This window comes from Triplophysa rosa, linkage group LG10, assembly GCF_024868665.1.
Source record: "Triplophysa rosa linkage group LG10, Trosa_1v2, whole genome shotgun sequence".
In the NCBI taxonomy this organism is placed as follows: domain Eukaryota; kingdom Metazoa; phylum Chordata; class Actinopteri; order Cypriniformes; family Nemacheilidae; genus Triplophysa; species Triplophysa rosa.
Genome location: NC_079899.1, coordinates 20,817,833 through 20,839,971, shown reverse-complemented (window position 1 = coordinate 20,839,971; position 22,139 = coordinate 20,817,833). Strand labels below are relative to the sequence as shown.

The following is a 22,139-nucleotide window of genomic DNA, read 5'->3' as shown; positions in this document are numbered from 1 at the left end:
GGTTCTAGGGGTAGGATGTTATCTGGCGGATGGGAACCAATAGAATACCTTTAAATCCTGGAATTTGGCCCAAATAACAATGGTAAACAGATGACGGTTCATAATGGTAATGGAAACCACTAAAATTTGTATGTGTTTTTTCAACAGGGAATTGGCATTGCCTATAATACGCGGATGCAATTATCTAGCATGTGTAAACCCCACTCAGCCCTAGTTTTCACGGCTCATTCATTCATTCAGTCAGTCAGTGTGGCCATGTGAACCCCGCCTCCCTTGACGTCACACAAGCGGAGGGAGATGAATGTCCCATCCATCCAGTGGCTCACGAGATTGCTTTACTACGCTACCTGTCCGACCTTGAAGCACATCATTTCTTTACGCGTTCATTCTGTCCAGTGCGTTTATAAGCTGCGTCCTGCGCGTTTAGCTCTCCAGTGCGCGCTGCGCCTGATTGAGGAGATATACACGGCACGAACACATTTTCACAAGGCTTTTTATTCATATTTATCTACGGGATAGAGTCGCGTTTGCGTGCATCTGTCACTGTGTGAGTCGCAGCACGTGGGAAATCCTTTTGCACAAACCCGAGAGTGAGTAAAATCAAAGTGCGGTTTGCTGAAATGCGTTTGGAGGATCTGATGAACGCGAGAACATGACTTTTGAGTTGTGCGGTTGCTCCGTGAGTTTCTTGGAGATTGTCTTGACTTTTGGACTCTATGGATTTGTTTTTTATAAGGGACCGTATTGACCAGCGGACCGCGGAGGTGAAGACGCTTCAGCGCACTTTTTAGAAACTGGTCAAAAAGATTTTTATCATAATCAGTAAAAGCAGTCTTTATTGCCAAGTTTACGAAGTCATGCTGATTCGAAGCCAAGTTGTACGGTGTGTCGTTTTCTTGACACTTCTTGACCTGATGTTGGTCAAGGGTTTCCCCACAAAAAAGCGCCGAGCAAATCACATCAAAAGCAAGAGCAGCACTTCCCCAGAGGTAAGAGACTCATACAGAACTTTTGTCATCCTAATGATTTAAAACTCTTACAGTTTATTGACTTTATCTATTTTTAACGAATCACTTTTATAATGCAAGCACCCTCTAAGAATGAAATAAATGGGTAATCTACTGGGAATGCATTGGTTGAAAATAATCTTTTCCAATATTAAGTCTAAAACTGAGATGGAACAGCTCATGGCATCCTGTAACGGTTACTGACCCAAACTTTATGACCGTGTTGGTCAAAGTTGTTCTGAGAAATCACTTTTGTCACCTGAATTGGCTTCTCTAACAATCAGGTACTATTCTCCAGAACTTCGTGAATATAAAGTACAGCCCATGTTCTCATAGAGCAGCAGGTGTAAGGAATGATCCGTAAATGTTACGTAATAGCCAGAAGTTAGTTCATTTGCTTAAACTACGGTCACTTTACAGTTTAACCAAACACAGCAAAATCGCCAGTGTTAAAAAAGGTCAAATTAACACTCACAGTGTATATATAATCCACACTTTCCTAGTGTGGATTGATTATATATACACTGTGAGAGTTAATTTGACATTTTTTAACACTGGTGATTAAATCGTTTTTAATGGATAGAGTGATTAGCCAAAGTTAAATGCTCATAGGTTACTTGGGATGTTTACTGAATTCATTTTCTTCTCATTTGATCAGTGAAGTCAGAATAAATGCTTGAGATGTTGTGAAAGGGTGTACGACTCTTTTGGAGGACCAGCTTTATGGAGTGTTAACACAGGTAGGCAATGCAAACCCACTCCGGTCTGGAGTTTAATAGTCGTTTCCGCTCTGAAAAGAATTTCTTTAACCCAGATATAAAACTGAAGCCCCTGTGTTGCCTGGGGACCTCATACTGTGCTTGTGTATCGATCAGTACAGCAGATACCGTGCAGTATAGTAGATCACTATACACAACCTGAGCGGGGGGGTTAAGAACATATCTTTCAGAACTTGACATGATGTAGATGGGTACGCGGTGATACAAGAGTGTCTTTGTGCGCTGTGTGAAAACATCATGTTTTTCTCCACACCTTTTGAGCCAAGTTGGAAAGATGTTTATATTAAAGTAGCCACTGGGATTTATACGTAGACATTGGAAGACCATTGTTTCTCGAACGCAACAGGAAGTCATCGCTTTACACAAAAACTGACACTTACTAATCAAAACAGCCAGCTGGAATCTGAGAGCTCATGCATGGAGGAACCGCTTAAGGTCTGGTATGGGTTCAACAGCCTTGGTGTTATAATTGATAAGCTCAATAATCATAGGCTTATTCCTCTGGTGGAATCAGATACCGATGCCACAAATGCCGCCAAATTCTTGAGCCCTCTCCGAAGTTCACGTTGCCGTTTCTAAAGCGTTGTGCTGGGGGACTGCAGCGTGGAAAGCTCTCAAATGTCCAGCGCTTTAATTGAGGTTAAGCTGAAACTGTAAACCGTAATCTATGTTTGAAAATATATAGCGGTGCGAAACCTATATTCAGATTTTAATGAAGAAACACCAGATATTTCACCTAAACCACCAGAACACACGCGTCGAAGCTTAAATGTAGAAATGGATTTAAAACTCGCCTGCATGTTGCTGGGTACAACCGTTTTTTAGATCTTGGCCCCACAAAACATGTTGTGCAGTGCAGTACCGACATCTGATTATAAACATCTGAAGCTCGTAAAAGAGCAGATATGTATCCAATCCACAGTTTTGGGGTTTAAAACGAACATGTACAGTAATGGCAGTAACAGTTGGATGTACAGGGTCAACAGAAGTTCTTCTAAAAGGATATTTATTTTTGAAACTTCTTGAATTGCATTGTTTCTACCTGACAGATGCTTTCTAATGTCTCCATTTAGGCAGTCTTCCTCTGGTTTCACTTGTTGCACACAAAGATGTTGAACTGCATAACTTGCCAGCAATAAATAAAATCTTCTGAAGCGGTGATTAACTCGTGGCTCAACGAAAATCATGTTTTCCTCATTTTTGGGCAGGGAATAATCAAATCTATTGATTTGATTGAATTATGTGCATATGTGAATTATGTTTTTGGGTGGTAGGCCTATAGTAAGATGGCTAAGAAAATTTTCCTTGACAGATTGTGTTGTGTCTCCAGATCTGATGGTGGCACCTTGGCATTCTCAGTTCATGTGTGTGGTATCTGTTTTGGCAAGGCCATATTTCATTATTTCCAGACATTTTTTATTGTTTAAATGGTGCCCAGAGATTGCTCTACATACCACTTTGACTTTTAAATTCTCATTTGTTTCATGACTTTTTAGGTTTTTGTTGCTTCTACTATATTTCGTAAAGACAGATGATGAAAATAGACACAAAACTGCTCATTGCTGTCTAGAAAGAGGGACTGAGGTATTAAAGGGACAGTTCCTCTCCAAAATAAAAAAAATACTTTATTATTCGCTGACCCTCATGTCATTCCAAACCTGTATGTCTTTCTTCTGTAAAACAACCAGACAAGCCCCCTCTAAGAATGAAATAAGTTTGTAAACATAGTGGGAATTTTTGATGATGCATTGATTGTAAAGAATCTTTTTCAATATTAAATTACTGTAGAAAAAAAACGGCTCATGTAACGGTTACTGACCCAGACTTTATGACCGTGTTGGTCAATGTTATTCTGAGAAATAACTTTTGTCACCAAACAACACTGGCACCCATTGACTTCCATTGTAGTATATGGACAAAGAGACATTTCTCACAATATCCTCACAGAAGAAAGATACATGGGTTTTAAATTACATGAATGATGACAGAATTGTTATTTTTGGGGGAACTGTCCCTTTAAAGAGATTTGCTCTCTATGGTTTCTCTTACAGAAATGCACCCTTCCAGATGGCACGTCTTCTGAAACACAATAACTGTTTGTGAGGGGCGATAACACATGGCACTGATGCTGTTGAGGCATGCCAAAAGAAAAATAATCAGATTGTAACATGATGGTATGCTGGAAGAAACAAAGTTAGAGAAAGAAAAACACGGAGGACAGTGATCGTGTCAGCCAAGCTCTGAGCAAGAATCCGTCCATGCAGTGTCACTCTGCTCACATGTGGCCTTGCTGTTTTGGCTCCCAAGTTCTTTTGGCACATCTATAGAGCTCCAGAGATTTCTGTTTAGTGTCTAAGCCGCAGGAAAGTATTCGATTAACCTGTAGCGCTCTTGCAAAATCAAAGCCGTCCTTTCCGACTCAGAAGTTTCACTGGAGTGAGGAGGGAGGCCGTTGCAAACTGCTGCGTTGAGTGAGGAGCTTATCTTGGCTCGATGTTTTCTCTGAGGTTTGATTATAAAATGATTGAGGAGAAAGGTATGAAAGATCTCTGGAAAGAACATAAAGAGAAGAAACGTTGAAATCCCAAGTCAAATTTATTACGGACGGGCAGGAAAGACTTTGAGGATGGTAACAATTCATTAGCTTTCACACGACTGTGAAAAATGGACGGTAGTTCCCAGCTGTTCTCCGAGTGTACAATTGCTAGAGATGAATTTAATTTCTTTCCAAAACTCTGTGATGTCTGCTTCCTACATTAGCTGCTACCATAAAGCTCCAAAATTAAATGAAATTTGCTGTACATGGACAGATTCTGTGTGCTTCATTTAGTGCTCTTCAGGAGAAGTTTGTGGGAGACTAAAGCTAATATTTTAAAGGTCCAATGTGTAATTTTTGGGAGGATCTTCTGACAGAAATGCAATATAATATAGACATGACAATATACATGACGACATCTTCAGTGGTGTACAAAGACCTTACATTTTGAAGCGTTATGTTTTTATTACTTTAGAAAGAGCTATTGCTATTTCCCCTTGCATGGAATTCGCCATGTTGTTTCTACAGTAGCCCTGAATGGACAAACTGCCCTACAGAGCGTTTCATAAATACGTTATCTCCTTCGCCAAAGAAGCGAAAATTTGATGACATCTTAGTTCTGTGTCAGCCACCGCTTCGAAAGCGAGGGGTGGAGTGAGCCGTTGGTTGCAATTCGCAACCTCACCACTAGATGCCGGTGGGAATAAAGACTTTTTTTATTCGGTTTTAGTTTAATCAGTACTTTCTAGTGTCTAGTGAATCGATTATCCATATTCTTCTGTTTCTTTTAATTATAGATTTTAATTCTAGGTCAAGGGCTTGCACTTGCAAAGGATACTGTAGGCAGCTTACTAGGGCGTGGAAAATAGCGTTATTTGTAGAACAAACTGGCTCTACAACTAGATAACATTAGCAACATCAGCATTTGTTTTTAATCCTAGAAGAATATTCTAAACAAGATCTTAATGAAAAAACAACTGTGCCAAAATTGTACTTCTCCATCACTTACAGTTCAGTCATGATGTTGAAATCATTAAAAGATCCCCCTCGACTCCACTCCCTGTGATGATGAACTTCTGTAGAGCACCAGGGTGAAGTTTATCGTCTGGAGCGGAGGACATCTGTTTTGCGTGTGGGAGAGACACAAGCAGTGAAGTGAGACAAGGCAGGCCACGCATGATCAGTAGAGAGAGGCTTTGATCAGACACCTCCCTGCAGTTCCCCCCTTTTTCCTTCGCTGCATCAGCTGGGAACATGGGGACCATCAAACCGGGCCTCTAGATGAGGAAGTGCAGAATCACCACATGGTGAAATGCATCAGGGTGATCTGAATGTGCGAGGAGGTTTTGATGAGGGAAGATGTGACCGTTGGGGAGAAGTTTGGTTATGTAACCACACATTGGGATGAGGTGGGTCTTAAAAAGTTTCTTGGCTGTTGCGTTGAATGACACAAGTTTATTTCAATTAGCCTAATCACTCGCAATGAAAATGGTTTTGTTATCTTTTTATAAGGTATTTTGGTAGTGTGAATAAATATAAATATTATTCATACAATGTCAAGAAAAACTACTTTCTATTAGAAAAGAACATAATGTTCTCTTACCCAAATTCCATTTCAATATATTTTTTGATATTATACCTGTCTAGGTGAGACTTGGAAAGTTTTGATGGAAAGTGACAAGGCTGGATGTATGTAGGCATGATGAAGACACGCGTCGTTTGGGATTCAGATTTATGCCTGTGTATGTTGTCGTTCTTTGAAGTATCTGCGGCTTATGTGCCTCCGCAAGAATCCTTTGAAGCACAGCATGTACCAGGATGTAAAGTATCATCTGGTGTTTATTGCCGGCTTGAGAATGCTAGTTTTATTGTTTGCATTTTGTCAGTGAACATTTTTTTGTAAGTGGACGTGCGAGGATAAACTAGTTATGAAGATAGGAAAAAATGCAGTTATAATATATATGGATTATAGACGGCTTCAAAGTGACAACATAAATAAATGTTACTGCGCATGCTCGCGTTCGTTGACTGCCCTTAACTTCCGGTACACATTCACAAACAATAGAGGGCCTGTAGATTATTTTTGATAACAAGCAAAAGAAACTGAGAAGAACAGTGTCTTGGCTAAACTTGTCTCTCCAATATTTTGAATTTAGACTGCGATACCAAGCTCAACCGCTAGATGTCAAGGTAATGCGACCAAACTACAGGACCCATTCAACAAATTGTTTATTTAATACAAGTATTATACAATAAAATAATATTAATTAATATTAACATAAATAAAATAAAATAAAATAGAAATCGTTATATTGTTAGACACTAGCCAAACACAGACCAGAAGTTAACTGCAGTTCCGGTGCGTGTCCGATGAAACAGTCTTATACACTCAAAGAAATTGTAAAAACAGGGAACTATATGCTCTAAAAATATGAAGACATTTTCCGTATTACGTTTTTAAAGTTGTTTTACCTGTATTTCAAATTTTGCACTGCATTGCGTTGTGTTTTAACATTAACGGAAATGTCCGTAAGATAAACCGGCAGAAAATGACCAGGACATTTTCGTTATTTTATTTATTTATTCTTTTTATTTATGCTAGTATTATTAAATATTATTACATTTTTTACAGTTATCAAATAATATAATATTTAAGTACTAATTAAAAATGGAAATAGCCAAAAAATGTAATGGTTTTAAGTGCTGTGAAAAGGCATTTGGAGAACATGATGGAACCCCCCTCAAGTGTCTCATTCTTCAAGCTTAACGTCAACAGTAATACATAGTAAAGTGCTCTGCAAAACTGTCATGCAGTCAGGACAACGGGGGACGCCTTTTATTTTGTCCCGCCGCAGACTCTGCGTCTCCGTATTAAAGTAAACCAGATGAAAGAGATACATATCCCTAAATGTGTAATCATTTACCTGCATGCACTGTCCCGACGCCTGAGTCTTCCTCCAGGAATTCACCATCCCTCTCCATCCGCAGCATTACCCGTAATGTCAAACAGCTGTCAAGAGAGTGAGCCACGACTGTCTCGCATCGAGTGAGAAAGAATGAGCCGGCAGTGCCGAGCGTGCGATTCCTCTTCCTTGTTGATGTTTTGTTCCGTTGCTAACAGTAACCCAACGGAGCATCGATTGACAGATATGCGGCGTGGAAATCAAAGAAGTCGGGGAGCGCTTTTTGTATACGCAACTTTATAAGAGACTACAGAAGTGATCCAGAGGTCTGGGAAGCAGGCTGTTAAAGCAAAAGTCGGGTCTTAAATTATTGCCGTGATTTCTCTTAATCCCGTTCCAAAATCCACCTGATACGCTGTCGTGTGTTAGTCATTTCACTCCAGATGGGTTCATTTGAAACTCGCACGTCTTTTTTTCATGTGGGCCATAAGGTCACAGCTGTATAGATTTGATATGGTGTTGAACTAAGACAGAACCTCTAACCGTCTTTATCTGCATGACGAAACTTCTTCGAAGTATTTATCTTTTGGCCTTTCCAGGGGCTTTATACTGAAAGAAACCTTGTGCTTTCATAGAAATACCTCTCGTTAGATCTCCAGATGTTGCGCTGAGGATTGTAGGATGCTATGAGAGATTATTGTGTTGTGCTTTTCACAGGTCAGAGGTCATGGTGGTTCCAAAGATGCAAGACAGACTCTGCTGGACATTGAGCAGCAGAACCAGCTGAGGAGTGATGAAGATTCGCCGCGGCGTCAGAGGAGAAGATGGTCGCAGATTCGCTCGGAAGGCGTTCTTCCCAAACCCGCTCCACAGGAAGAAGAGGAACCGTTCGTTTTAGACTTGAAAAACTTCCCTGAACTTGCCAATGCAGACATGGGCTCCCAGAACCCAAATATTCAAGTAAGAGCAAGCCTGAATGCATGTTGTCTTTATATTCACTGCCTCAGAATCACATATAGCTGTTTTTAAAGAGACAGTACACTGATTCTACGACCTAAAGACGACAAAGTAACTTTGCCATAAGTCTATATATCTTGGCATTAGTTATCTTCTAAAGTCCACTGGTGATGTTATAGGGTAGTTTGTTGTTTCAAATAATGTCTCCGTATTCCCAGGATCTTGTCGTTTCTTTCCTAAGAGTGCAGTAAATCATTGTATAATGAGTCGGGGTAATGGATTGATTGTACTTGGCAACAGTTTGTGGTGAATATAATTAACCTATGCTCTCATTGTTTCAATGTTATTGCAAAGTGCGCTGCTGCGATTGCAACGGGGACTCGGAGTTTCCGCGCTCTCGCCGGTCACATGACAGCTGCTCCTAACCGGAGAGGCCTCTTAAATTACCCCAAGCGAGACCTTTTACACCGGCTGCGCCCCTCAGACTCCTGCACAGTGTAGCAAGTGAAAATACAATCTTAAGAGAATGCGAAAGGTGAAAGGTGGCTGTATTATTTTAACAGGCACGTTTAATGCTCCCTCCAAGAGCAGATCCCAATCTTGAAATGTTTTACGGCATGGGTAAAGAAGGGATTTTTATATTTTTAGTACCGTTACGAAGTTTATGTGTGTAAGTGGATTTCAGAGGAAACAAATTTCGACTTGAGGGAAAAAATAGACTGGAGAAGCCGGCAAGCAAATTGACTTTTATAATGGGGAAAATTCCAGAGTCGTCCAAGTGGGAATGGTCCATCTTTTCCCGAAAAAGCTATTTTGTTTTTATGCGATTCTGTTGTGACGGCAGCCAAATGGGAATGTGTGTCTTACTGACATGTAGCAATTAATGTGAGGAATATTTAGATTTTCGAGAAGTCAGTTTTAAGTCATCCAGTTATTTTATATTTATGGATTTGGTGGACGACTTTATCCAGAAGTGACGCACGGGTCATTTAAGGTATAGTATACACATTGTTTTCAATGTGTGTGCTTCATGGGGATTGAAGGCACAGCCTTTGTGCTGATGCAATGCTTTTAGCACCTTCTTATATTTTGAGCAAAAACATATCGGTGCTTATCGGAAACCTTGTATCTCCATATTTTGTGTTTTTATTTTTGCTATAAATCATTTTTATTAGTCGCCTTTTATGTTTGTCACTGGGTTTTGCTAATATCTAACCAATAAAAAGTAATAAAAATTCCTTGTCAACTCAGACAACACAGTATTAAATCACTTTAAAAAATACAGTGTTTTTACCATTTACTGAAAAACGGTGAATTTGGACATCCAAGGTTTTGGAAGGACAGCGACGATATATAAAAATATATTTACATTTTTAAGATGATATACAGTATGTAATAGATGGTCGACGGGTCCATCCAATAGAAACAGGTTTGGTTCAGCATGAACAAAACTGAGAAGGAATCGAGTGGGAGTGGGTGGAGGCCAATGGTTGTAAACAACACGGTTACAGTAGCGTAATCACCCGGTCTAAACTGCCCCGCGTCTTTATAAACAGCTGCCTCAGCCATCAGATTGTTACACTGTGGAGGAAATAAACAGCCAGTCCTTTGTCTAGGCCTGCTGGAACGCTTGCTATCGTTTTCCTAGTCAGTGTGACTCAGGGACTGCGAGCCCTAGCATGCATAGACCAAACCTGTCACCTCTAAACATTCTTCCTGAAAACCGTTGAGGAAGCATTGTGCCTTTTATTTATGTTTTAACAACTGATGTGAGTTACTTTCAGCGCTTAAAGGTCCAGTGTACGAAATTTAGCGACATCTAGCGGTGTGGTTGCAAATTGCAACCAACGGCTCACTCCACCCCTCCCACTCCCATTCGAAGCACTATGGTGGCTGATACAGGACAAAGATGTTGCCACGTTTTCGCTTCCTTGCCGAAGGAGATAACGTATTTACGGAACACGCTCTGTAGAGCAGTTTGTCCGTTTAGGGCTACTGTAGAAACAACATGGCGAATTCCATGTAAGGGGACCCGTGGTGTATGTAGATAGAAATAGCTCATTCTAACGTAATAAAAACATAACGCTTCATTATGTAAGGTCTATATACACCTCTGAAGACATTGTTTTGTATATTATATTGAATTTCTGTCAATAGATCCTCCAAAAAAATGACACACTGGATCTTTAAGGTAGAAGGTCATTAATGGTCTCTAATTAGTCAGAGCTGGTTATTTAAGGTTGGACCAAAACCTGCGCAGACCGTTTTGTTTTTTTCCGCAGAGAGTGCATGTCCACAACAAGTTTCCATAATTCTTTGTTTGAATTATGTGTGTGTCTCTTCCAGGTCACCATTGAGGTTGTGGACAGCCCTCAGATGGAGATTGAGATGGATCTGGTCAAGGAGGGCAGAAATGACTGGTCTTTGAGCTCTGAAGAATGGCTGGGCCATAAAAAACTTTTCTGGCCTCTGTTTTGGGAATACCATGACTCCAGTGAGGAAAGTCCGGGACAAGGAAGTTTGGAGGAAAACGGAGAGGATCCCGGTTACGAGGGAGAGGATTCGTTTTTGAGTGGGGTGGGTGCGGATTGGAACAGGAGATGGAAGGGCTGGGACTCCATGGACAATTACGGTAAGCTGAGGAAGTCATTTCTCAGTGATCTAAAAAAAAACGTAAACTAAATTGTTTCATCGGGACCCCGAGTTTTGTACTTTGTTTATCTACTACAGTCAAGGTTATCATAAATATCAGCACTTGCATTAGGGTTTCTTGGAAAGCACTACATTAGGCCAATTTCCTCCCTTAAATAAAACCAGTGGGCCCCAGCCTACTCTTTAAAGCTTGACAGTATGATTTATGATCTGAGGTTGTACATGTCATTCCCGCACCCACTTCCTGAGACTTTCTTCTGATGCCTATCAGCAGTAAACAGTGAAAGGCGACCCAATGCTTTGTGCCCTAATGCATGATCACAATATTAGCTGTGGTGCACATGTTATCTTACCAGACTGCTTATTGCAGGTCATTAGCTCAAAACATTTACGAACGAGATCAACCATAGTGCTGAAATACCATTTTTATTATGATTTTTTATCTTTAAAAAGCCGAAAAACAACCATCATAGTTGTGGATTGCAGGAGGAAACTCGAGGCCACGTCTGGTTCACGTTAGTAACAGAGAGCTCTCGAGCATCACATTTTTGTGAATCCTCTTTGAAGTTGACACCAATGCTCGGAAAGTGTGGCTCTTTGAGAGTCCGGCCCCATCGCTTGCTGAAAGCAGCATGGAGCCCCATTACTGACTAAACAACTAATATTTGTGTTCAATTAGACAGCAGATTGAAACAAGGGTCAGCAGGCCGGGCTTGACAAAGAAAGCGTCTGCTGTGTTTTCATCCGACGACTGGCGCTTTGCTGTGATTCACACAGCCCGGCACTTTGAGCTCGCTCTGGTATTTAAGGCAGTTCTCAGGCTTTGGAATGAAGTGGTGTTGGGGTTTTTTGCATGCTTTTTATTCACTGCCTGAGTAAATTGTATTTGTGATGCATATGCGTATATGACTAAATGAGTTGTCGCTGCACACTAAAGAGAGAGTTCACCCAAAAATAAAAATTCTGTCATTTATTTACACTCATGTCATTTAAAAACTTGACTCTTTCTTCTGTGTAACTCCAAAAATATATTTTGAGAAATGTTTGGTTAACAACGTTCTTCAAAATATCTTTTGTCCTGCAAAAGAAGAAAAAGTCATGGAATGACATGAGGGTGAGTAAATTATGAAAGAATTTTTATTTTTGTTGAGGTAATACGTTTTCACATTCATCTACATTTTACACTTCCTCTTTAAAATGCTATTTATAATTTTAGCTCCCTTAACTTAAAAAATATCACTTAACTCAAAAATAACTAACGCAATCTTACAGCAGTTTGAAACGTTTTACAAGGTGGCTAATTCATATGAATTTGTATCATCTCATTTGTATGTTTAGGAATGATCTGCTTTTGCTCCATGACGATTAAATGTAATCTTCAATATAATTATCATTCATATTGTTGGACTTCATACAAAATCAAAGTGTTATGTTTTCAGGTTAAAAACAACGCATTCCAAGTTGACCCGAAGCTAAACTTTAACTGCAACTTATAAACACTCGTGTGGACCTATTTTTATAGTCTTCTTGATTTTATAATCTATTCCTCAAGTGCATTTGTTCCTCCTCAGCCTCGCATTGACTTTCCCAGCGATCTTCCACCATGTCAACATCATTAGAGAGAAAGTGTATTGACTGTGTGTGGTCAAATCCAACAAAAAAAATGCAATTGCGGCACGCTCGCTGCGGTTGTGTCCGTACTGGAGCTTTTGCGGATGTGGGTATGAAATTGAATCGGCTTCTTTCTGTTGCCTCAGTGGATCTGCTGCTCTCAAATAGACCTAATGAGTGTACTTAGTTGGGTTGGGAGTGTGTTGTGTACAAATAAGCCCGAGTGAGGAAGAGAGAGGGCAAATGAGGCGCATTATTAATGATGTGGTCTGCACCAGAGGCCGTGGACAGTAATGAAGCGCTTTTCTGCAATTATGGTGAGCCGCAGAATTATAGGCGGGTCGTGTACTGTACAGAGAGCAACGGCTTTGTTAAATGTTATAGTTCTGAGGCTTTTTTCCTTTCTACCTCCCTTAGGAGAAATTGCTGGGGTTTTAAAAGTAACATATTAAAGTGTCTGTGGTGTTAGAGATGAAACTAATAGCTGGACTTGAAGGTAAAAAAGGCACGTATGGGTTTATAGGTGACCCAGTTTTTGAAAACCAGGCTAAAGTCCCAAAATCTATGAGATAATGAGCATCAAAGTTTGATTTCAACCATTAAGTTCACAGTCAATCAGTGGTCGAATGTGTAATTTTTTGGAGGCTCAATTTGACAGAAATACAATGTAATATACATAACTATGTCTTCAGAGATGTATAAATACCTTCTATAATGAAGTGTTTTGTTTTTATCACCTTAGAATGAGCTATTTCTATTTACGTACACGGTGGGTCCCCTTGCATGGAATTCGCCATGTTGTTTCTACAGTAGCCCTAAACGGACAAACTGCTCTACAGAGCGCGTTTCATTATCTCCTTCGACAAAGAAGTGAAAACTTGATGACATCTTAGTCCTGTGTCAGCCACCGTAGTGCTTCGAAAGGGAGGGGTGTAGTGAGCCATTGGTTGCACTTCGCAACCTCACCGCTAGATGCTGCTAAATTTCATACACTGGACCTTTAAAATCTATAGTTGTCTGTTGCATTTAAGGTTGGTTAAAACAAAACAAAACAAAACAAAACAAGTAGGTGGATCATTACATTTTTACTTGCTGTGACAGGTTGCCATTTGCATCATCAGTGAGCAGCGCACCTGGCCGACAGCATCAAAACATCCAAAATGCATTAGTGAGGAAACAACACACTTATTTCTCTTTCTTTCTTCCCATCATTACCACCATGGAGTGCTCTGTAAACTCTGCAACTTTAATCTTTTTAGCATGGAGAGCGTTGTTGGAAGGAGTCTAAGCTATTAGGCCTTGCCTTCCTGCTGAAGTGTTTGTGTTGGCTGGGAGCTGTAAGTGACTGACTTTGCCTCTGACGTATTTATTACTCCAAAAAAATCAACCTTGGCCTGCCAGCAGAGTCCTCATTTTCTTCATTACACACATTATATTTTACACAGGAATACACAATATTCATTTGGCTGTGCATCATTAGATTCTTTGTGCAAACACCGGAGGGATGCACTTTGCTTTTGGATGGTTTGGCTTTTTATACATGTCATTGTTGGATGTTACACTGAGAGTTAAAATACTAGCAGGTACTTAAAGAGTGAAATGAAAGGTGAATCACTTTAAGGGTATCCTCAGTAGGCCTACAAAAACTGAAATAAAGTATTTTGTTGAATAGTTTCCTTCCATCACCTCATCATATAGAGAGTTAAATTCCTCTACTGTGGTCTGAACTCTGCAATACGTTACCACACGCTGTGTGAGGAATTTCTCTGCACTCACATAATTTATAGAAAAAAATCATTCTTTGTTGTCACAGGAGTGTTGTCACAGATTTCCCGTATTCATTCATGCATGTATTCATTTATTTGGTCAGTTGCATCAGTCTCTCATGCTTTTATTCATTCATTTACAGAATACGAGGAAGAGGAGTGGAGCGACTGGTCTCCATGCAGTGTCACCTGTGGCCATGGCAACCAGAAGAGGATTCGTTCATGCGGCTACGCCTGTACTGCAACAGAGTCACGGACATGTGACCTAGAGAGTTGCTCCGGTGAATCTCCTTTCCTCAGTATTATTTGTCTAAAATATCTACAGGTCGGGGTTGATCATTTTTAATCCTGCAATATATTCCAGTCATGCATTGATACCATTTCCTGAAAGGCACTCGATACTGATTTTGATCTTAATATCATCTGACGTGTAATTATGATGGAAAAGTCCACTAATACCTCATTCATCTCTGTCTGACATGCAGAAGACGAACAAACACAGAAGCCATCAGACTCATGTTAGGAAAAGGCCAGTTTGGTTATGTGTGTGTACTGTATAAAACCGCTCTTTGAGAGGAGAAGGCGTTTACTTGGCTTCAGTATAGCATCTCAATGAAAGCTTTCAGTCTTAAAGCCCCTGATACAGGGCGGCCCGCAACCTGCCAGCACCCGCGGGCACACGAGAGCATACGCCTACACGAGTGCTTGAGTCAAATGGACAAGTTCATTTACAAACTAAATGCACAGTTTTCATTTATTCAAGTTTGAATAAAACGTACACGTTTTTTAATTATTTGACTGTCAACGATGGAAGATGGAAGATGGTATTTACCCAAAAACTTTGAGATGGACCCAAAAAGACTTCCTTTTAACATACTGAGCAACAAAGATATCTTGAAACTGTTTGAACCATTTTAATCAAGACTGGTCACCTGCTAACCCATCGTAGCTGATCCGTGTTAACTGGTAGAGCATGGCACCAGCAATGCCAAGACCCATGGTTTGATTCCTAGTGAAACGCTGATAAGCTAAAAAAAAGGGTAACACTTTACAATGTTGTATCTGTTTACAGTTAGTTAATGCATTAGCTAACATGAACTAACAATAAACAATACTTCTACAGCATTTATTAATCTTAGTTCATGTTAATTTCAGAATTTACCGATACATTTTTAAAATCAAACATTGACACAGTTAACATTAGTTAATGCACCATGAACTGTCATGAATAAATGTATTGACATTAACTAACATTAACAAAGATTAATAAATGCTGAAAAACTATTGCTCATTGTTAATTTGTGTTACTTAATGCATTTACTAATGGTAACAAATACCCAAATAAAAAACCTTATTGTAAAGTGTTACCAAAAAAAGTACTTCAAGATTTGTTTTGCCAAATTCATGAATGTAAATGGTAAGCGTGTTTTGCCTGTTTATTTTACATGTCTTCTGTATCTCTCACGTCTATAGATGACATTTATGCTGTGACCGAACCGACTCTTGAAACGGCAAACAGCACTGAGCTTTTCGGCACAGGTTGGTTGATTTTTGTTTGTGTAGGTGTCAGATGTGTAGGATATTCGTGTTCCTTCAGCACAGTTTGATGTACAGTATATATACATACTCTTACCTTACAAAAACCACGCCGTGGCAGTACTATAGTTCAACAAGGATAACATTCTGGTATGATGTTGTACTTTTATAAATAGTCTAGTATCCCTGTGGTTCTTCAAAGAATGCCTTTTCCTACCAAAAAAAAAAGAAAACATGGAATGGCTTTTTGTTTGCAAAGATATTTAGGAAATAATAATGTTGCATTCAAACTCTTCTCTTGGTGTAAGTTTCAGTGGTTTTCAAGATACTTAAGTGCTCTTTTTATTAGTTGAAATATTTATTGATTTGTCTTAGCTTTTATTTAGCTTAATGTCTATTTCCTAAGCATCGTTATGGAAACGGCTCCTGTGAGACTGCCATGAGAGGAACAATATGGGAGTTCTCTTAGACTGTAAAAGGTCTCTGACATTTGAAATTTTCACAAATGCTCCACAGAGAGCACCACAAAGTAACGACTCCTCTTCCAAAACCGCCACTATTTGCTTTGGAGTTTTTGTTGGTCTCTAACGTTTGGCACGGAACATTGAAAATAATAGCTCTCTTCATTTAACCGTAATAATAATGCAAGTAAAAATCAACCGTATAAAGTGTTTTTTCAATCTCATTTTTTTGTTTGTTCCAACCTGACCGTTGCTCGCAGCGTACATTTATTTAAAAGTTTTGGCATAAAGTGGTGATTTGTAGAGCATGACTAACACATTTGCGGTTGCAGTTAGCGGTATAATTTGTATTAGTCTGCACATTCCACTATTCAGAAAGTTGCCACATGGGAACACGGAGTTGACATATGAGGCACTTTCAGTGATGAGGTTTTGTGGTCTTCTTAGGGCCGTAGACCTCGATGTGCTCGTGAATTCTTTAACACAGCACAGTAACCCTAGATGTCCTTTTGTATCTAAATGTATCTGTTCTTCAATAGATGTCGACAGCTGTGAGAAGTGGCTGAACTGTAAGAACGACTTCCTCCAGAAGTACCTGCACCAGGTCCTTACCGAATTACCCAACTGCCCCTGCGTCTACCCGTCTGAGGTCGTCTACAACGCCATTAACATTTTTGACAGGAAGCTGCAAAAGACCTATCGATGGCGAGATGCCAGCGGCCCCAAAGAGAGGCTGGACATCTACAAGCCGTCGGCGAAGTTCTGCGTCCGTTCGATGCTCTCATTCGACAGCACCACGTTGGCGGCTCAGCACTGTTGCTATGACGACCATACGAAGCTCATCACACGGGGCAAAGGGGCCGGGGCTCCCAACCTCATCAGTACGGAGTTCTCCCCAGAGCTTCACTACAAAGTGGACGTGCTTCCATGGATCCTGTGTAAAGGAGATTGGAGTCGGTTTCATTCGGTGCGACCGCCCAATAATGGTTTTCAGTGTGTTGAGAATCCACAGGAAGACGTCTATATGAATGAACTGGAAGAGGCCAGAGAGTACTGATCTAATTCTAGGATTGTTTCAAATGGAATCAAGCGATGTTTGATATGGTATATTGCTGAACATTATTCTTCAGTATGTTGATACCAATATTGTAGGTTGTTCTACAGTATGTGAAATAATGCATATTCATCAATTATAAAAGCAACAAAAGCCTTCTGCTCCAACCGGTCCGCTCTTTAACAGATCTGAGTTATCATTGGTCGAGAAACTATTTAGCCGAGACTCGATATGGAGTTGGAGAGAAGTTCATCTGGAGATTTACTTAAAGTAACATCTGGATTGGGACTAAGCCTAAAATACTGTCACAAGCTGTTACGTACAGCTGAACTGCAATAACACTGGTTAAACACGTTGGTCCAGAGCCCGGATCGGAAGACCGTGATGCAATCTTCTGCGTTTTTTCTTCTCTGTGACGATACGCGCTGCACAGCCTGACAAGGTTCAGCGAAGGTTCCACAATGGCACGTTGGCTGTATTTTCATTGGATTTCCATGTGTTTGTCTTCAGTTTCCTCAAAGACTCAGATGTGCCATTAAAGGAATTCCAGTAAAGCTGCTAAAATTGAGACATATTCTAAAACGCAACAGAACGCCGATTTTGTTGACTTAAGACCCGAAGCTCGATCTTGGACCCGCTCCAGTCCTGGCGAGATCAGTCCAAACAAATCAAACACAATCCTCGCACGCGGATTCAAAATATTTCTGAGAATAGTTCATCTTGTGTATTGTTGTTTCTAATATACACAGACTTTGTGTCATAAGACGGTATATTTATGCGGAGCGATGTGACCTTTTGGCGAAGAACCGTACTAGACTGCAATTAGGGAACATGAGAAGCAATAGGGAACCTTTTCTTGAACTTAGTAACGGGGGGCATGTTTTCTAAAATCATAGGTATAATTGGGTCCCATTTTCTTTTCTTTTTTACCTTTCAACACAAGTCGGCTTTGTACCGAATGCAATACGAGATACTCACTTGACACCGACACAGGGGTTAGTCCAAGCTTGGTTGACGGATTGAAGGTTTCCTCTGGAGGTGAAGGTAAACGTACATCACGCTAAATACAAAAACTCTTTCAACATCTGAGATCATCATTGAGCCTCAGTCAGAGCTCGGAGGCATACATGAGATGGCATACATGAGCTGCCCTTTTCAGCACGCCTGCTTGTCATGATGTGCCTTGGTGAAATGTTAAAACATCTTGCAGGTGATTTGATTCTTAAGTACCCGCTGAGAGACACCTGTTCTAACACACACTACCTATGATGTCTTACTGTGTACGTTTAAGCAGTGTACTTTTAGCATGATGTAGTACAGAGATACCGAAAGGACCCATTTTCTTAAAGGGACAGTTGACACAGAAATGAAAATGTTGTCATCATTTACTCACCATCTTGTCATTTCAAACCTGAATGACTTTCTTCTGCAAAATGCAAAAGAAGATGTTTTGAAGAAATGTTGTTAACTGGCACCCATTTACATGCATTAGATATGTGTCCATACAATAGAAGTAAATGGGTGCCGACTTTCTTCAGAATATCTTTATTTTGTGTTCTGCGGAAGGAAGAAAGTCATACAGGTTTCATTTTTGGGTGAACTCTTTAAGTTTTAATGCTGTTACGATCCTGAATGCTTCAAAGTTCAAGTGGTTTTAGTTCTGGCTTGCACTTCCTCTCGTCCTCTTTTGTAGCTCTAGACATATTTATTTGATGTCAAACTCCAATTATCAACGCATTTGCCCAAAAGCTTGGAAAATTGCCTTTCCCTTGGAACCTTTTGCCTTTCATGCTTTTAGATCATTATTTTATAAGCTTAAACCGTGTTTAGTCCTACTACTTGAGCTCAAGAAGTCATTTCAAAATCTCGAAATAAACAGTAAAAACCGAAGCCGTAGGGTCCTTGGGTTCACTAAAGAAGGTCTTTGGGAGGACTGAGCACCCCTGCCTTGCACACATTAGTATCGCTTATGGTCACTGTCAGACCTGAGCAAAAAGATGTTTTCATTGAGGTAACAACATGTGCCAGCCATGAAAACATCACGCTTTCCGTGCTATAGGCAAATACACCATAACTCTTGGTTATGTTAAATTCTCCAGCAGGTCAGTAAATCTTAATGTTTGCTTGCCTGGATGTTAAATTGGGTTTGTGATCGTAATATCTTTTGAGGTAACATCGGTATTGGCCATTCTTTAGGGAAAGATCAGGAAGGTTAGGCCTTTTTGGCAATTTTAGTTTTTTTGGTGAATTGAGTAATCTAATATACGGTATAGGGATCAGTTAACGACTAAATTGGGAAATTGTATCGTTTTCTGATTTACAGAAGTTTACATGTAATACGCATTGTACATTTGATTATATGACACTTCACCTTTCAGAACTTTAAAAAGAAAGGCACTTTATTTAATACAGATAACAGAATATATATACCGTATTTGTGTACATATAATCGTATATTTAATTACACATGTAATATACAATACCTTACGGTTTAAAATGTTTGTGTAAAGTGATCAAAGAAATGCTGCATTCTTTAAGGATATTATATGTAATGTCAAAAGTTTGGCATGTCATTTTTAACGTCAGATATATCGTTGTACAGTATTTATTGCTTTTGATTTTGTAACCATTGCTATGAAGTGGATATTCGAATAAGACTATGCACTATGTGAATCTGAGTGTCCTATCGGAGATCTCTGGTCCTTGCCACACCACACACCGTTCTACTTCAATAAGGTTTCTCCCATCCATCATCAACTGTCTTTATGTTAAACACTCTGTGACCAGATATAATAAATGTAATATTGGTAATATCACATGTTTTTATTCGTTTTCATTTCGATAGCTTAACTGAGTGTGATTCTGCTGTTTGTGTGTTCCGAAGAGCCAAGTTATTAATTTCTAGCTGAAATGTCTAAAATAGTTTTCATTGAACATAATGCTATTAAACTCAAGAACTTTTGTTATTTTGGCCCTTACAGTATAGATTTTAACCAGCTTTTAACAGTTTAAAGCTGCGTTACTTTATTAATAACCACAAAAGTGAAGTAAAAATGGTTGCAATAGTTTAAAATATCACAAAAAATGAAACGTGACCAGCTGCCACTGCTGAAGGACACATGCACCGGACATTTTAACTCAAGCAAGATGGAGTAGTTAACAATAGATTTGTTTTCTCATTTTCTGCTGAAGATTAGTTTGCCTTAAACACATGTGCACCCTCCTCAATTACCAATTAACAAAAAGAACATTTTGTTTTCGGACAAATTGAAATGTTGGCTTTAAGTCCGGCTAATGCAAAATTAATTGGACAACTGGATTGGTATCACATCTTTATTAGACCTGCGCTTAACGTTACCCGACATACATATGTATTGGGTAACAAAGTTGAAAGCTGAGACCAGAGGAAAGATCGAAGCCCCTGAGGGTCCCGCGGTGCTTATCATGGAATAGCAATCTTGCTATGTAACTGCCATCTGCTGCGCTAATAATCTAATTGCCTCCACATTAAGAATTGCTCGAATGCCTCGGCCCGGACACAACCTGAACCGAGTCCAAGTCAGGTGCTGCTGTGGAGGTCAGTAACCCCTTTAAAGAGCCCACTGTGGCACTTAGTGGATTTCCTCAGTGGTTTTGTCAGATCTGCTCAACTACCTCAGAGCTGCGCATATGCTTCCTGACATCTGTTCCTTTTCCTCTTCCCTCATAAACGGGTGTCAATAAAAAGCTGAGGTGATGACGTTCAGGTCACTGCAAGGTCTTTCAAAGGTGACATCCACTGTGCTGGGTCTATTTGAGTAGTTTGTAGCTTAAAACATTAAATCTATAAATATTACTTGGTGGCGCATAACTCATTCAGCAAAAGACGTGAATAAAACAAAAATGTGGATTGTTGAGAGGCGGTTTCAAAAGTCAAATGACTCACGATTGTCAACAGGCGATAAAATAGTGGAAAATCTTTTAGACTTACACTTGATGTTCTTGTGAAGCTTTATTGTGACATATTTCCGGGTGAACTTGAATACTAGGTGAGAAAAATAAAATTTGTTTTTTCCCCATCAATTGATTAATTATTGTATCATTATTTTATTTTTAATGTTATGCTATCCGTTTATATTATTATTTTATTTTTTGTATTTTAATTCATTTTCAACTTTCATGGATGAGTTGTTTACCACAAAACTAGAAACTAACAAACAGGGTAAGCTTTGATTTCATTGGTACAGACCCGAGGCGCACATAGCATTGCCGTAGCAACTGCTTCACAATGTCAACTTTATTTCTTTATTTCTATTTCTTTTTACAGTTTGCATTGTTGCAAAGCAGCTGTACAAAAAGCATGCATACGTGACAATAAAGATATACTACTAATAATAATAAATAAATATACAATGTGCTGAGGACGTGTAAGCAACCACCCATGCACAAGACCCCCAGAATTGAGGTTTTGTATGAGAACGCATCATTAGTTTGTTTCTCGGTTACTGAAATAATATTTTGTAAAAAGTGGGTCAAAAGTGCTTTCAAACATTTACAAAAGCAGTAAACCATCAGGTGCTATAAGTGCAGACAGTCAGTGTTTTATTGAAACAATTTTTATTTTAATTCTAAAAAGGCTTTTGAAGCCCTTTGAAGTGAACAAGCCGCCTCTGGATCCCCCACAGTGTTCGTCGTAATGTTTCTTTTCTATCGGTGGTAAAAACAAGCAGAAATTACACTCGCTGGAGAGTTTAAACCGAATATTTATTGGAGGGCAGCCCTCCATGGCTCCCACAGAGGATTCAAAGCTCGGCGGCTTGGATCGGGGTGCACAGAGTCATGCAAAGATAACTGTACCTGTGTTTGGGCTGTTTGCACAGAAAACACCCCCCTCCTGG

General features: G+C 39.7%; 1 protein-coding gene and 1 long non-coding RNA gene across 3 annotated transcripts; one reads left to right on the top strand and one right to left on the bottom strand.

Moving 5' to 3' along the window:
- The first annotated feature begins 331 nt into the window (after positions 1–331).
- ism2a (isthmin 2a) lies at positions 332–20,042 on the top strand. Of its 2 annotated transcripts, none has more exons than XM_057344060.1 (6): positions 332–989; positions 7,943–8,185; positions 10,529–10,814; positions 14,355–14,492; positions 15,685–15,750; positions 16,748–20,042. In XM_057344060.1, exons 1-6 carry the CDS (start codon positions 858–860, stop codon positions 17,263–17,265), a joined length of 1,383 nt encoding a protein of 460 aa, XP_057200043.1. In that variant the 5' UTR covers positions 332–857; the 3' UTR covers positions 17,266–20,042. The 2 variants fall into 2 exon arrangements, with proteins under 2 accessions (XP_057200043.1, XP_057200044.1); XM_057344061.1 differs by lacking the exon at positions 332–989 and adding an exon at positions 5,639–5,731.
- On the bottom strand, positions 3,289–7,857 carry LOC130560343 (uncharacterized). The gene is made up of 3 exons (XR_008963674.1): positions 7,247–7,857; positions 5,332–5,443; positions 3,289–4,335 (listed from the first exon to the last, which is right to left on the bottom strand). It is a non-coding gene; the product is annotated as an uncharacterized LOC130560343 (long non-coding RNA).
- Positions 20,043–22,139: the final 2,097 nt, after the last annotated feature.